This window comes from Lepidochelys kempii, chromosome 6, assembly GCF_965140285.1.
Source record: "Lepidochelys kempii isolate rLepKem1 chromosome 6, rLepKem1.hap1, whole genome shotgun sequence".
Classification (NCBI taxonomy): Eukaryota; Metazoa; Chordata; order Testudines; family Cheloniidae; genus Lepidochelys; species Lepidochelys kempii.
Window position 1 is genome coordinate 36281778 of NC_136385.1, and position 15920 is coordinate 36297697.

At 39.7% G+C, this 15920-nt stretch overlaps 1 protein-coding gene across 6 annotated transcripts in view; it reads right to left on the reverse strand.

The window, feature by feature from the left end:
* The window catches only part of SBF2 (SET binding factor 2), a 553544-nt gene that overhangs the window by 180723 nt on the left and 356901 nt on the right, over nucleotides 1–15920 (reverse strand). For all 6 annotated transcript variants that reach the window (XM_073347556.1, XM_073347555.1, XM_073347560.1 and 3 more), the window contains exons 14-16: nucleotides 12841–13045; nucleotides 10763–10872; nucleotides 8628–8777 (exon numbers count right to left, since the gene is read on the reverse strand). In XM_073347556.1, coding sequence (XP_073203657.1) covers nucleotides 8628–8777; nucleotides 10763–10872; nucleotides 12841–13045 — 465 coding nt within the window. The remainder of the gene's footprint in view (nucleotides 1–8627; nucleotides 8778–10762; nucleotides 10873–12840; nucleotides 13046–15920) is intronic.

The following is a 15920-nucleotide window of genomic DNA, read 5'->3' on the forward strand; positions in this document are numbered from 1 at the left end:
GACTGAATGGCTCGGCACCAGTTCTGCAGAAAAGGACCTAGGGATGACAGTGGACAAGAAGCTGGATATGAGTCAACAGTGTGCCGTTGTTGCCAAGAAGGCCAATGGCATTTTGGGATGTATAAGTAGGGGCATTGCCAGCAGACGTGATTGTTCCCCTCTATTCGACATTGGTGAGGCCTCATCTGGAGTAGTGTGTCCAGTTTTGGGCCCCACACTACAAGAAGGATGTGGAGAAATTGGAGAGAGTCCAGCGAAGGGCAACAAAAATGATTAGGGGTCCGGAACACATGACTTATGAGGAGAAGCTGAGGGAACTGGGATTGTTTAGTCTACGGAAGAGAAGAATGAGCGGGGATTTCATAGCTGCTTTTAACTACCGGAAAGGTGGATCCAAAGAGGATGGATCTAGACTATTTTCAGTGATAGCAGATGACAGGACAAGGAGTAATGGTCTCAAGTTGCAGTGGGGGAGATTTAGGTTGGATATTCGGAAAAACTTTTTCACTAGGAGGGTGGTGAAACACTGGAATGCGTTACTTAGGGAGGTGGTGGAATCCCCTTCCTTGGAAGTTTTTAAGGTCAGGCTTGATAAAGCCCTGGCTGGGATGATTTAGTTGGGATTGATCCTGCTCTGGGCAGGGGGTTGGACTAGATGGCCTCCAGAGGTCCCTTCCTACTCTGTTATTCTATGATTCTATTATACTTGTATTGCAGGATGACTGTAAAAAAAATGTACCTGCGTGGTGGACAAGCTTTCACCCTTCCCTTCACAAATATTATGGAGCGGCTATAAGCATAGGAATATTGTCATGGGCCAGGTCCAGCTTCCCACAGAGGCAGCGCCAATGGGCTTTTAAATGGCCAAAAGCACTTGCTCAGCCTGTTGTTGAATCACTCCTTGCTGCTGTCAAGTTGCCCATATATGGCTTCATAAGCCACAGCATTAAGGGGTAGGCAGGGTCTCCCAGGATCACAATGGACATTTTGACTTTCCCGACAATGATCTTCTGATCCGGGAAGAAAGTCTCTGATTGCAGCTTGCTGAACAGGCCAGTGTTCCGAAAGATGCATGCATCATGCACCTTTCCAGACCAGCCTGCATTAATGTCTGTGAAATGCTCATGGTGATCCACAAGCACCAGGAGAACCATAGATAAATACCCCTTGTGATTAATGTACTTGGTGGCTAGGTGGTCTGGTGCCAGAATTGGAATATGCATGCCATCAATCGCCCCTCCGCAATTAGGGAAGCCCACTTGTGCAAAGCCATCTACAGTGTCACGCATGTTGCTCAGAGTCACGGTCTTTCAGAGAAGGATGAAATTAATGGCCCTGCAGACTTCTGTCAACACGAGTCCAACAGTAGACTTTCCCACTCTGAACTGGTTAGTGACCGATCGGTAGCAGTCTGGAGTAGCCACCTTCCACTGTGCAATCACCATGCGCTTCTCCAACGGCAGAGCAGCTCTCATTCTCGTGTCCTCGAACCGCAAGGCTGAGGTGAGCTCATCACACAGTCCCATGAATGTGGCTTTCCTCATCCAAAAGTTCTGCAACCACAGCTCATCATCCCAGACCACCACTCAGTGCTTGTTTCCCGAGCCCAAAAGCAGCGTTCCACTGTGGTCAGCACCTCTGTGAATGACACAAACGATCTCGTGTCGTAGCTACTAAATGTGGCGAGATCAATGTCGTACTCCTCTTGTCTTTGTAGTTTAAGGAATAACTCCACTGCCACTCGTGACGTGTTAGTCAGAGCGAGCAGCATACTCAGGATCCATTCCTGCAGCCCGAAGAGGCAGGGCGCGGAGTACACAAATCGTTGAAAGATGGTGTCAAATGCGGATGGAAGCACAGGGGTTGCTGGGATGCGAAGCAATGCATCACGGGGCATTGGGACAGGACCCAGGAGGCCCCACGACCCCCTCCGCCATCCCACAACTCTTAGTGGCAGAAGAGGAAGAGATGCTCTGTAGCTCCCAGAGTGCACAGCTCTGAATACCGCTGCAAGTGCCGCAAATGTGAACATGCTATTGCACAGGCAGCTGACAGTGTGAACACACAACACGGTTTCCCTTCATCGCTCTATGAGTGGCGCTGTAACACCCGGCACTGTAACTCTTACAGTGTAGACATGCCCTTAGTAACAATACTGTAAAGCAAACTCAACTTACTACCAATCTACTATCAGAACAGATGAACAGTTAATCAGAAATAGCTAAGCAAGAAATAAAAAGGCATGGAATGAGGAGACCCATTTATGTTACAACATAAGCAGATGTGAACTTACCAGTCCAATTTGTAAAGAAAACAAATTGCAAAGAAATTATGAAAGAATTCAACAAAGTCTAATTGTCTAGAGAGTAAAATAAATAACAAAGAAAAATGCATAAACTAACCATAACTTTCAAAACCTAAAATTTAACAAACAGAAGAATGTGAAGTGCCTTGTTCTGAAATAAACTCCATAAGATAGCCAAGAACTAGTAATGGGAATTAAATCAATTTGTAAAATATAACAAAAGGCCCACTCCTACCATCTTTTGTATGCAAAACTTCCACTGACTTCAGTGAGAATGTGTGAAATGACTGCAAGCCTTTTACAACTTTACAGTGCTTCACAAACATTAACAAAGTAAACCTCACAACTCACCTAGTACTAGGTAAGTATAGTTTCCCCATATTACAGTTGGTGAAAACACTCAGAGAGATAAGTGACCGTTCCTCAGGGATTCAGAGTGTGTAAACTGAAAAGCCAGGTTTAAAATTGAGACGTTCCTGCCTCTCAAACCTCTGCTTAGTCCATTAGACCATACTGCTTTGTTAAGAGTGCCTTATTAATGAAGTTGGAGTTGCAGTCTTTTGATGACACTTCATTTTAAAAATATTTTTAGACAGTCTCTTATTGTAGGTATATATGGAGCAGGGGTGGGCAAACTGTGGGCCCGCAGGCCGGATCCAAAGCCCTGAAGGGCCATCCTCAGAGGTTTTTAAGGCCCGTCTTGACAAAGCCCTGGATGGGATGATTTAGTTGGTGTTGGTCCTGCTTTGAGCAGGGGTTGGACTAGATGACCCCCTGAGGTTTCTGCCAAACCTAATATTCTATGAAGTTATGAGATTTTGCTATATGGTTGTTATTGAAATGTTGAGAGCTTGGGAAACACTCACTGGTAGCTCTCCAGTGACAATAAAGATGGTGTGGGTGTGTTAAGCGAACATCATGAGCCATTGACAATCAGGGGAATTGTAAACAAGAGATTTACAATTCTGTAAGAGACAGCTGAGCACCACAAAATGGGGATTGCTCAGTGCTGTGACTCAGCATGGCTCACCAGGACATACCTGGGCCATTATCTTTCCTGGGACATGAATTGAAAGTATAAAATAAGGGAGAGTGGCATCATGAGTCCACCTCTCTCCTCCTCCACCTACGCTGAAGGCAACAAGAATGCTGGAAAGACAACGATTTTGAACTAAAAAGACTGGTCCCAGGCTGAAAAGGAAATTCAGCCTTTGTATTAAGAACTATAAGCGGGGTGAGAAAAGCTGTTTGATTCAAATCTTGCTTAGTCTGAAAGTTTAGGATTTAAAATGCATGTTTACTTTTTATTTTCTTAGGTAACTATCTCTGATCTTTATGCCTATCACAAATAAACACTTAAAATCTATCTTTCTGTAGTTAATAAACTTGTTTTACTGTTTTATCCTTACCAGTGAGTTTGTCTAACTTGCTTGGGGAATCTACTCAAATTACAAAGGCTGGTAAGCATGTTGACTATCCTTTGATGAAGTGACAAACTAATTAATGAGCTTGCATTGTTCAAGAGATGATCTTGAGCAACGATGTTTCCCTGTGTATGATTCATGAGTGGCTTAGAAAGCATTCATGTAACTAAGCTGGGTGTGTCCCTGCATGATGTTGACTGAATGACCACAGCATCTTGAGAGGTTTGCTGCTTGTCACTAGCAAAGCATCTTGGAGGAGTGTTAAGGGGGCACAGTGATCCCACAGTTCAATGTTGTACCACGGGGAATCCCATCATAGATGCAACTATAAATGCTTTGGTGAGAAATCACTTTATACATCTTGATTTTATAGCTCCTTTGTATAAAGGAGTGTAACATGTCCTCTTAAAAAGTTATCCTTTCCACCCATTAGCTGATAAAGGAAATCTGCTAAACATCACAATATATATTAAGAAGAAAAAAAATGTTCCAAAATCCAAGATGGGTGGACAAAGGGACACACACTTAAATTATGAATCACTATTATTTATTGTTTATGTTAGCATAGCACTAACAAGTCCTAGTCATGGACCAGGATGCCACTTTGCTAAGTGTTGTACAAACACAGAGCAAAAAGATTGTCCCTGCCCCAAAGATGTCTTCAGCTTGAAAAAAAAACCAGTGATGTTTTTCCACATGTGGAGCAACAAATGCTATCAATTACATCTCTAACTAACTGTATAATGCCTGGAAAAGAATCAGAAAATCTTGCAAATTGGCCAAGCTTGCTACTAAGAAATGGATGTGCTCACTTCAGTGATAAAGTGTGGTTACTTACAATACAGTAAGTGTGGTTCTTCAAATGGTGGATCCTAGTCTACCTCTGTTTTGAGGATTTGAGGAGAGGGCATTTCCCACAACACTGTTTCTCTATTCTCTTCTGACTATTAAGCCCTTCTCCAAGGACTCAAAAAGGCCATGCATCTTAATCCTCCCCTTGCTGATAGAATATCATAGCTCCAAACTAAGACAGCCTACAAATACTGTCAAACTTTTGTCACCATGTTATTCTTGGATAAGAAAATTTTATGAAACCTTTACAGTATTTTAGAAATTAGTTCAGAAAACTTCAGCAAAAATTTTACATTCAAAGGCTGCACCTAAATGCCTAGTATTTAACATCTACAGACTACATAGGATGAGCGCAAAAAATAAATAAATTGGTATTGGGTGACTCCAATCAGAAAAGGTTTAAGAATGCTATTAAAATCTGCAAGGTAGCTTCAAATGCTATTCCTCCAGAAGGCCAAACACATAAAAAAAAAGTCTTAGCATAAAACAGTGTGTGCATAAAATAATTTCACTATTTACACAGTATGCCTTTTTAAAAAACCTGCTAATTTAGTAGGTGCCCCTTGGAGCACTAACAATTTGTTTTGGTCAGTTCTGGACAGTTTTACTAGTTTTGTTTTTATTTCTATAACAGCCATAAATAACTGGAGCAGGAATATTTCTGAAGGGCCAAACTCACGTCCCCAGCGCAAAAGCTGCGTAAATGAATGTTACAAGGGGGATATACAGGGAGATGTGGGAGGAAAAGGAATCCTTCATAACCCAGAGATAGGGCATGAATCAGTTTTGTAGCCAGTTTGTGGCTGCTGCTGAAGATTCTGAGTCGTAGTGGAAGTCAGAGCACACTATGTGCCTTCTAAAGAGATCACTGACCCAGATCATTTGCATGGTTTGTCAGTCCACTGGCTACACCTTTGCCCTTTCCTCAGCCAGGAACTTGAGGTACGGATTCTCCTAGGCAACATTCTACATCCTGTCCCCCTCATGAAGCAGAACTGTGGTGGATTTGCCTGAGAACATATCTGCATGAGGCTAGGACAGAGGTGGGCAAATTATGGCCCAGGGGCTGCATCCACCCCTCCAGATGTTTTAATGAGGCCCTCATGCTCCCGCCGGGGAGCGTGGTAGGGGGCTTGTCCCACTCCACGTAGCTCCTGGAAGCAGCGGCATGTTCCCCATCCAGCTCCTACTAGTGGGGGCAGCCAGGGGGCTCCACATGCTGACCCTGCCCCAAGCGCCGCCCCTGCAGCTCCCATTGGCCAGGAAATGCGGCCAATAGGAGCTGCAGGGGCTGCACTTGCGGACGGGTCAGCACGCAGAGCTGCCTGGCCATGCCTCTGCGTAAGAGTGGGGGACATGCCGCTGCTTCTGGGAGCTGCTTGAGGTAAGCGCCGCCTAGAGCCTGCACCCTGACCCCCTCCTATACCCTAACCCCCTGCCCCAGCCCTGAGCCCCCTCCAAACCCCTCGGTCGCAGCATGGAGCACCCTCCTGCACTCCCAACCCCTCATCCCCAGCCCCACCCCAGAGCCCACACCCCCAGCTGAATCCCTCATCCCCTCCCACACCCCAACCCTCAATTTCGTGAGCATTCATGGCCTGCCATACTATTTCCATACCCAGATGTGGCCGTTGGACCAAAAAGTTTGTCCACCCCTGCGCTAGGATGTTTAAAAAACCTTTATTTAATAAACAATGGGTGTTCTTACCGCTCTTATGGTAGTTTTAATAAAGTCAGCATTACAGAAAAACAATTCAACAAGTAATTATTTATACAAAATCTTATGTAAAACATGAATAAGCACAGTCCTATACACCTACCTGTCATTTGATCAGACATCACCTCATAACTGCTTAAACAACCTCAATCACTTCACATTTGGAAAAAGTCATATTTCTCAAACGCAGCTATTTTCATGTAATTACTTCCATATTCCAATAGAATGGAACTATTTAGACAGGTTTATGAGCTGATCTCGCTTTTGAGTGACAGACAAATGCACAGGAGGAGGGCTGTGTGTTTTGCCAACCACTTTTCATTGCGTTGGATAAAAACTGCTTGATAAAGGAAATAAACAACCTCAATGTGGTAATTATACTCTATCTTATGCATACTGGAAAAAAACCTTGCCATCTTAAGTACAGGAAACAGAACAGCTCAAAGTTAGGGAAAGCAATAATAATTATTTAATTAATTATTGATAAAATCACTGTTATCTAGATTTGGTTCATTTTGAACAATACTGCTTTTCTAAACTAACATTACAGATTTTTGGACACACGGCCATGGAACTTTCAGTGCTTTAAAAATGTTCAGACTGTTAACTTAGACCCTGAAAAGCACACAGTTCTAAGAAGAAATATAAATATTAATAAATCCCATGTTGACCATAAATAAAAAATTCAAAGCTAGGCTTTCACCTTTGGGTCTATTTGGAACATTCAATATCAGCATGAGTCTGAGATGTGGTGAGTTTTTACTATGAAAAATACAGTGCATCATATAGTCATACACAGATCATATTCAAAAAATCAAAATACACACCTATGGCTATTTAAATTTATTATAAATTGAAGGTAAAAGCCGTACTATTTTTAGTGTAACAAATTATATACAACATTACAGAATGGTATCATACCCTAAATTATGGGGCTGTCTCCTTTGTTTTCTTTTAATCTGCTCGACAATACAGATGCTATAATGATCTTTCTGGATTTCTTCTCATTATGTACAATATACACCATATACACTATAAAAAGTTAATATTAAAACACTGAGAAACATTTTTAAAACAACTAGCCAGATGAATTAAAATTAGCAAATTTGCTTGCCCCTTTGTTTTAAGAATGGAAACCCGTAAAGAGCTGATATTCAAAGATCTTTCTTTTACATTTTGCAATGTAATTCTTAGAACTTTAATGATTTAAAGGAAAAAAGGTTAGAGATACAAATTACCCACAGCAAACATTATCACACTCTAAAAATGTAAAATATTTTAAACATATTCATATGTTAGGCTGAAACCCTACCGACTTTTAGATCAGACCTACAATTTCTGACAAGTACATGCCAGTGCATAGGCAGACTAAATAGTTCAAATGAAGGCCAAAATGATCTACATATTTTATTTTATTTTACTTTAGTTTGGCTGGAATAGGCTGGTCAAACTTTGGCTACGGAATACTTTAAAAAAATATCATTAGAATTATCTCAAAAGCAAGGTATAAATAGCTGTAGGGAGCACCTCCAACACTAAAATCTCACCACTGACAAGCATGAATACCAGTCTCCCAATCGCTTTTACTAGTTAACTGAAACCAAATTAAAGCTGTCATCTTTATAATGGAGTCAAAATTTTCTCTCTCGCCAATAAGTAAATTTTTGCTATGTAACACACAATATCATTAATTAGATAAAATAAACTGTTGTTGTTAAAATTGTCTTTGGCAAGTGAGACAAGTGAATCCATTTCTGTACTGATGGTCTATAGTGAAAGGGAACTCTCTAACTGATACTGAACCGATCAACTGGCACCACTCACTTGATAATGGATGGTCTATGCTTTTGTCCATACTGATGGCACTTCTCAGAACCACTGGATTTCACCATGCAAAATGTCAGTAAAGAATACTCAAGCTTAGGTTCTCAACAGAAATAGCATCAAATAGACAGATCCTGAGCTTCAAATCAATTGAAACACTTTTAAAAGGCAATTTCTTTAAGGATGGCAATATGCTTAATGGAATAATTAATATTTTTCAAAAGAAAACAAAAAATTGAACAGCATACGACAGTATGAATGGAAAGGAGATTTAACACTATGGACTACTTTCCAAATACTAAATAGATGTAGTTGGCCAGAGCACTGTGGATCTTGGCTTGTTATCTTTTCAACTCTACAGGTCTCAGAACTCTATGGACAGGTAACACTTGTTAAATCTACTATCGTGCATTGCCACCTGATCAAACCCTATTTTGTTTCACCAATGCTGTTTTAAAATAACAAGGGAGGGATGGGAAAGGAGGCCAAAAGAAGCATAAAATACCTGTAAGGTACAGTTCATCATCCGCACTATGTAATCAAACTGCTGGTGGTCCAGTATTGCCCGATTTTGCTGAACATGCAGGCTTAGCTCCTGTGTCAGGCACTGTCGAGCTGCCTTTCCTTTTAGTGCCCTCAACGCAGCGGGCAGAGTCTGCAGACAAGAAATCCTAACCTCATTAAAATGATCTGAAATGCCACTGAAATACTGGCTGTCATTAATTCTTTGTCAAGAATAAGAACAGCAAATAAGAACAGTAAATTAAATGCCCAAATGAATCCAGAGCCAGAACATCAAATTCTCATGATAACTGGTTTTATGCTAAACCAGGCATTGACATTCAAGCTCTGATTGCTCTTTTTATATACACCAATAATAAACTGCAGAAATTTTCTGCTAAATCCCAAAGTGGGAAAAAATGAATACAGATAAGTAACAAAACAAATATGAAATCAGTCAGAAGATTATTGTGCATGAGAGTGAGGGCTCTCTGTCCCTCTGGTAGAGCAGAACATATGATGGGCTAGGTCCTGAGAATCTGTCCTGATATATAGTGAGTTATAAAGTTTTTCAGCATGAGTCTGGGATGGACATATTATTCACAAGCAGTGGAGCCACTAGTATGTTATAAGAAGAAAAGGAGGACTTGTGGCACCTTAGAGACTAACAAATTTATTTGAGCATAAGCTTTCGTGAGCTACACTTCCTCGGATGTAGATCATCCCAAACAAGTCCCAATAAAATCTTTATACCATGCCATGATGCATTCTAAATAAACTACATATTTTATGGAAAAACTATTTTAAAAATACTTAGAAAAATTATTACGAATGTTATTGGGATTCCTTCATACCCCTCCACTACTAAAGTCAAGTGACTTAGTTACATGAACTCATCTATCACTAAGATGAACTCATCTTAGTTACATGAACTCATCTATACATGAACTCATCTCCAATGAGAGCAAATTTATAGTTAAATTTTAGAAATCTCTACAAATTTCCTAAAATAACTTTTCCAGACATAATAACTACAAATTCACTTCTAATATGTCATTTTACAGCCTTGATGAGTTCTGACATCATTAATCTACGTTCCTATTTCAGGATTGAATACTGTCTGGCATGAACCACTGATCTGTGAAATTTGAAAGGCAACTTCCACCAAATCTAATGAGGGGGGGAGAAATAACATTTCTGGTTCAACTTTTCCTACTCCCTTTAAATGCAGCCATTTGAAGTTGCTTAGAGGTTTGGAGTGTTCGAAATAGTCTCAAAACAGGTGGATTTGTGGTCACAATGCAAGTGAGACAAAGACACTTAAGAATTCATTTTATCACATGGATTTCACCACTATATATGTAGTAAAACTGAAAAAAATAGTAGAATGAAAGCTCTAATTTGTTTTCTGGATCAAGGTGACAATCCACTTGGCTTTCTGTCCTGAGCTTTTTGTTGTAAAAAATAAATAAATGATATGCTGTTGAATTTATAGTTGTAAAATTCCATGGATAGAATCCACAAAAGCTGGCCACATCTGAAAGGCAGAAGTAATAAAACTATCAAGGATAACAATTGTGGCAAGTTACTAGTGGATTTTACTAAAAATGAGTCAGTCAAATAGTTAAGCATGTCTTGTGTTCTACACATTGCACTAAATTCTGTTATCACTTTTAAAACAAACAAGAATTAACTTAACTGAAAAGTTCAATAGAGCACCTGTTGGCAAACAATGAGATTAAATGACTATGCCTATATTTTGTTCACATGCCTCACAACTGGAAAATTAGGCTGAAACTCTCAATGATCTTTTTTGTAAATCCATATGGAAAATAATATGTGATGAATAATCTCTGGATGGTTAGCCAAAAATTGAACGAGCATACTGAACATTAAAAACAGGTCTTCAGAGGGAGCAATTGCACACTACCATATGGTACTGTATTTAGACCCCTTGGTGGTTATACTGCTTACCATTATCACTCATTTAAATGACTGAACAGATAATGAACATTAAAAAATATGACAAGAAACGTGACAGGGTTTGTGAGGAGGTCAGTCAGTCACTTATCATATGCTAGTTTAACTTGTAGGCAGTAAATGCTTATTTAGGAGAGTTAACTTTTTTATTATTATTACCTTTTCAGTCTCCAAAATTTTATTTTCAAATATGAATGAGATGCAGTTTCTAACAACTTCCAGCCTCTGTGCACTGTTGAAAACTGTATTGGTCTTTTCCATTATGGAAACTAACAAAGAAAGAGAAGTACACACAGATGAGAAACAGTTTCTCTGTAAAAGCCACAAATAGTAATTAGACAGTACTTTTAGAAAAATCCTAACATGGCTTCAAGTCTAAATTTTATTTTGCTTAGTTGTTTGTTATTATTAGGCTTATATGAGAAGGAATTTACAAACTGTTAAGTAGCCTTTAAAAACAGGTTATTGCTCAGTCTTTCTTTTCTTCAGTTACTCTTATGCAGAACAGCCTGCAGCTGGTTTGCTGGTGGTTGTGCTCTGAATTTTAAATGGAGTATTTATTTGCTTGTCTGTTTCATATAGACGACCAGACTCCAACCTGTAAAACTAAATTAATGGTATTAACATACTAATTGAGTTTGGATTTCAAGATCACTATCCTAACCAATATGGCATGAAAAAAGTGAATTCCATGACCCTGTCATTTATTTTCATTTTTACTGTATAGGGATGGAAATCACCGAGTTACATAAGTACAACTGTTTAATTATTTCAACTTATACGTCTTTTTAAAAAATTTCTGCCCTTCCTGACTCCTCGTCTTAATCTCTCTTCTTTGGTTTGTCCACATACACAGATTCATGCTGGAGGTGCTACCAGGCCAGTTGATAATAAATTTGTGTAGAACCTTTCCTTGGCTCCATCTCACAATGCTAACCATACTTTTTTTTTTTTTACACTCACCAAACTCAGTATGACAGAAACACTTCAAATTTCTGTTTGTAATTTCACTTTCCTAAAGTTATACTCTCTCTGACAACCTCTTTGTTATGCAGATTTGCATCTTTGTTTTGCCTTGCTGCAAAAGTGTACAACCATATCTGTTATCTCTCCTAAGTTTTAAATCCAACAAACTGCAATGGCTAATTAAAACAGGTCTTATTTTTTAGTCTGCTGTAGGTTAAGCAACTGCATAGTTCCATATTTGCCTGGTTTTTAAAAAAACAGAACGATTTATTAAATAAATTGATAGTTCACTATCTATTACTTCTGTCATCATGTACACCGAAACAAGTGTAAGCAGACACTCAAGTCTTGCATGAAACCTGATGTATTGCATCCTTCTACTAAAACAAAGGGGGTAATTCATCATTTTCACATGAGGATTCTTACACTCAAATATGTGCAAATCAATGAACCCTGACAAATTTCAGATTTTTCTGTTGACAGTCCAATGAACATTGTGTATATTGTGCTAAGAACCACCCTTTTAAATAAACTGATTAAATAATATATGGTTCCTTAAAGTAGAGGAACCTAGAGCTGTTTCAAAGAATTTACAAAACTGGATCCTCCATAACAAAAATCCTCAGAAGAATCAAGTATTTAAAGGATCTTATGACTTGAAAAGCAAGTTTACAACTCAGTTCTCCTATCTAGACTAGGATTTGCTGAATTCTAGAGATTATTTGATAGAAGATCTAGCGTTCTCTTGCTCTCTCTCTTTCCCTCCACCTTCCCCCCATCAAAAATAGAGAGAACGCCACGGATGTGAGAGCAGAATATACCCTCCACATTCCCCCCCCCATACATACACAAAAAATGAGCTACTATGTGTGCTGACATAGCCAACATGAGGAAGGGGAATTAATATTAAAAAGGTGTACACTGGAAAATCTACAGTTCAATCAGATAAAGGCAAGTTCCTCATTTCTTTGGTAAACTTTTTATCTGCATTTGTTCTGAGAAAGTTTATAATACCTAGCTCTTATAAAAAAGGTACTGAAATGGAACATGGATTTTACATAAATTCTGAAACCAACCCACTATATAAGTGCTGAATTGGGAACAACAAATTTGATATATTAATGATATGTTCAATTCATTACGATAAGAATTCCCTTCTTGCCTTCCCCCATCTCTCAGGTAAACACCCCATTAAAACACGTTTTAATTAAAGTAGATGTTTCCACTCATGCTAATATGGCAAATATATGGCAGATAACAATGCAACATACCAACAGGCGGACCAGGAGGAACCACACACTTTTTTTCTACCCGAGCAGCAGGTGGTACACTTTGGTTCTTAGCCAGGCTTTCTTGAATTAGTTCCTGAACCCGGCTGTCATTAATTTTGGGGAAAGGAAGGATATGAACTCGTAAATGGGATCCCTCAGTGGGCCGTGGAACTTTCTGGAATGCCATGTGAGGATTTGGATTCTCCTACAACCAAAAACCATAACATCTTATATTAAAATGGTTATTTTATATTAACACTTCATATAGAAGCAGCACAATATCTTGGAACACAGACAAATAAAGAGTAATCACTGAGTGGTCAACTCAATAGGTGAAGTTGGCAGGTGCTTCCTGCTACTGAAAAAGGCCTTAGTCTTTGTAACAGCACCAGAACATTTTAGCATTACAATAATCTTTGCACAATCACAAAAAATTCTTCTACATTTTGCAGGCATTGAATGTTTGCTTGTTGAAAAATCGTTAAGCCCAATTTCATGGACAATTTGTGTGTCCTTTATGCTTAAAGAATAAAAACTTTACATACTCAAAATGACACAGTAACGTTATGTTCCAAATTCTCATCAATCTAATCCCCTTAACTGTAACTTTTCCAACTTCACTTTTATAATTTTAAAGGATTTTATGAACTGTTTAATTCCTGGGTAAGCTCACATGATGTTGAAACAACAGAGAAATGTCACAGTATGCTCCTCAGCCACACAATTTACAAAAGAATTCTGTTGGCATTCAAAGCAACTCAGAGGAGAAAGGGAGAAAATGGAAATGATTGCTTAAATTAAGCCAGATAAACTTAACTTAGTGCATAACTGACACTTAGATGGTAGGTAACTGAAACAGCCTACCATTTCACTACTGGAAGGGTTAGAGGAGTGGTGTGATACACAGTCATTTCACTATGTTGAGTAGCTGAAATACATAAATGTCTCCAGGCACACAGACAACATAATAATAAACACAAAATAAGAATTTAATAGAGTAGCTTCTTAGTCATAGAGTAAGACTGCACAAAACCTTGTTCTATCTGTATTAATTACAAGATACATAATTTTTGGAAGGAATTCAATTAGAATTTCATCCTCAGTATAAGTTTCAGGTTTCCTCTGCCCTCTTGCAGCACAACAGAGCAGTGATAGCATATTGAATCTTTCTGGAAATCCGAGGGATTTTCTGTTTGTCCAATCAAGTCTACATCATTATACCAAGAGCAAATGAAAGTGTTAAGTGATCTTCTGCATGACTAGTTATGTATATGTGGTGTATAATGGATTTCCCTCCTCTGAGCAAGATAAGAACAAGTGTACTCCTTGCACAGTCGGAGAACACTTCAAACTCTCTGGTCACGCAATCACAGACATGAAGGTCGCTATCTTAAAACAAAAAAACTTCAAATCCAGACTCCAGCGAGAAACTGCTGAATTGGAATTCATTTGCAAATTGGATACTATTAATTTAGGCTTAAATAGAGACTGGGAGTGGCTAAGTCATTATGCAAGGTAGCCTATTTCCCCTTGTTTTTTCCTACCCTCTGCCCCTCCCAGACGTTCTAGTTAAACTTGGATTTAAACTTGGAGAGTGGTCAGTTTGGATGAGCTATTGCCAGCAGGAGAGTGAGTCTGTGTGTGTGTGTCCCCGGGAAAAAAAAAAAGGGGGTGTGTGTGAGAAAGCCTGGATTTGTGCTGGACATGGCCCACCTTGATTACCATGCACATTGTAGGGAGAGTGGTCACTTTGGATGAGCTATTACCAGCAGGATAGTGAGTTTGTGTGTGTGTTTTTTGGAGGGGAGTGAGGGGGTGAGAGAACCTGGATTTGTGCAGGAAATGGCCCACCTTGATTATCATGCACATTGTGTAGAGTTGTCACTTTGGATGGGCTATTACCAGCAGGAGAGTGAGTTTGGGGGTGGAGGGTGAGAAAACCTGGATTTGTGCTGGAAATGGCCCAACTTGATGATCACTTTAGATAAGCTATTACCAGCAGGACAGTGGGGTGGGAGGAGGTATTGTTTCATGATCTCTGTGTGTATATAAAGTCTGCTGCAGTTTCCACGGCATGCATCCGATGAAGTGAGCTGTAGCTCACGAAAGCTCATGCTCAAATAAATTGGTTAGTCTCTAAGGTGCCACAAGTACTCCTTTTCTTTTTGCGAATACAGACTAACACGGCTGTTACTCTGAAACCTGTCATTATGCAAGGCACTGCATTTAGCCGTATGGAGTGGAAATCTATCAACTGCATGAAAAAACTTGTACAGATACAGACAGACATCATCTTCCTTTCCAAATGCAAACAGATGGACATCGTACCAAAAGGACTGAAGGTAAAAAATCCATTACAATCTACATACCACACAGACTATGCTGACAGCTTGTGCCACACGCTCTCAAAGAAACTGCGGAATCTCCTGATCAACATCCTCTACAGCAAACAGGGAAAGATTAAGAATGAGCTCTCAAAAATGGATATTCTCATAAAAAACCAACCTTTCACACAAACTTCCTCGTGGCTGGATTTTACTAAAACTAGACAAGCCATTTACAACGCACACGTTGCTTCTCTACAAAAGAAAAAGGACACTAAACTTTCTAAACTACTACATGCTACAAGGGGCCACAGCAATGGTTCCCTCAACCCACCTAGCAATATTGTTAATCTATCCAACTATACTCTCAGCCCAGCAGAAGCAGCTGTCCTATCTCGGGGCCTCTCCTTCTGCCCCTCCACCCCCACGAACATGATACAGTTCTGTGGTGACCTAGAATCCTATTTTCGATGTCTCTGACTCAAGGAATATTTCCAAAATACCTCTGAACAACATACTAATCCACAGAGGCCTCCCTACCAACACTACAGAAAGAAGGATTCTAGGTGGACTCCTCCTGAAGGTCGAAACAGCAGACTGGACTTCTACATAGAGTGCTTCCGCCGACGTGCACAGGCTGAAATTGTGGAAAAGCAGCATCACTTGCCCCATAACCTCAGCCATGCGGAACGCAATGCCATCCACAGCCTCAGAAACAACTCTGACATCATAATCAAAAAGGCTGACAAAGGAGGT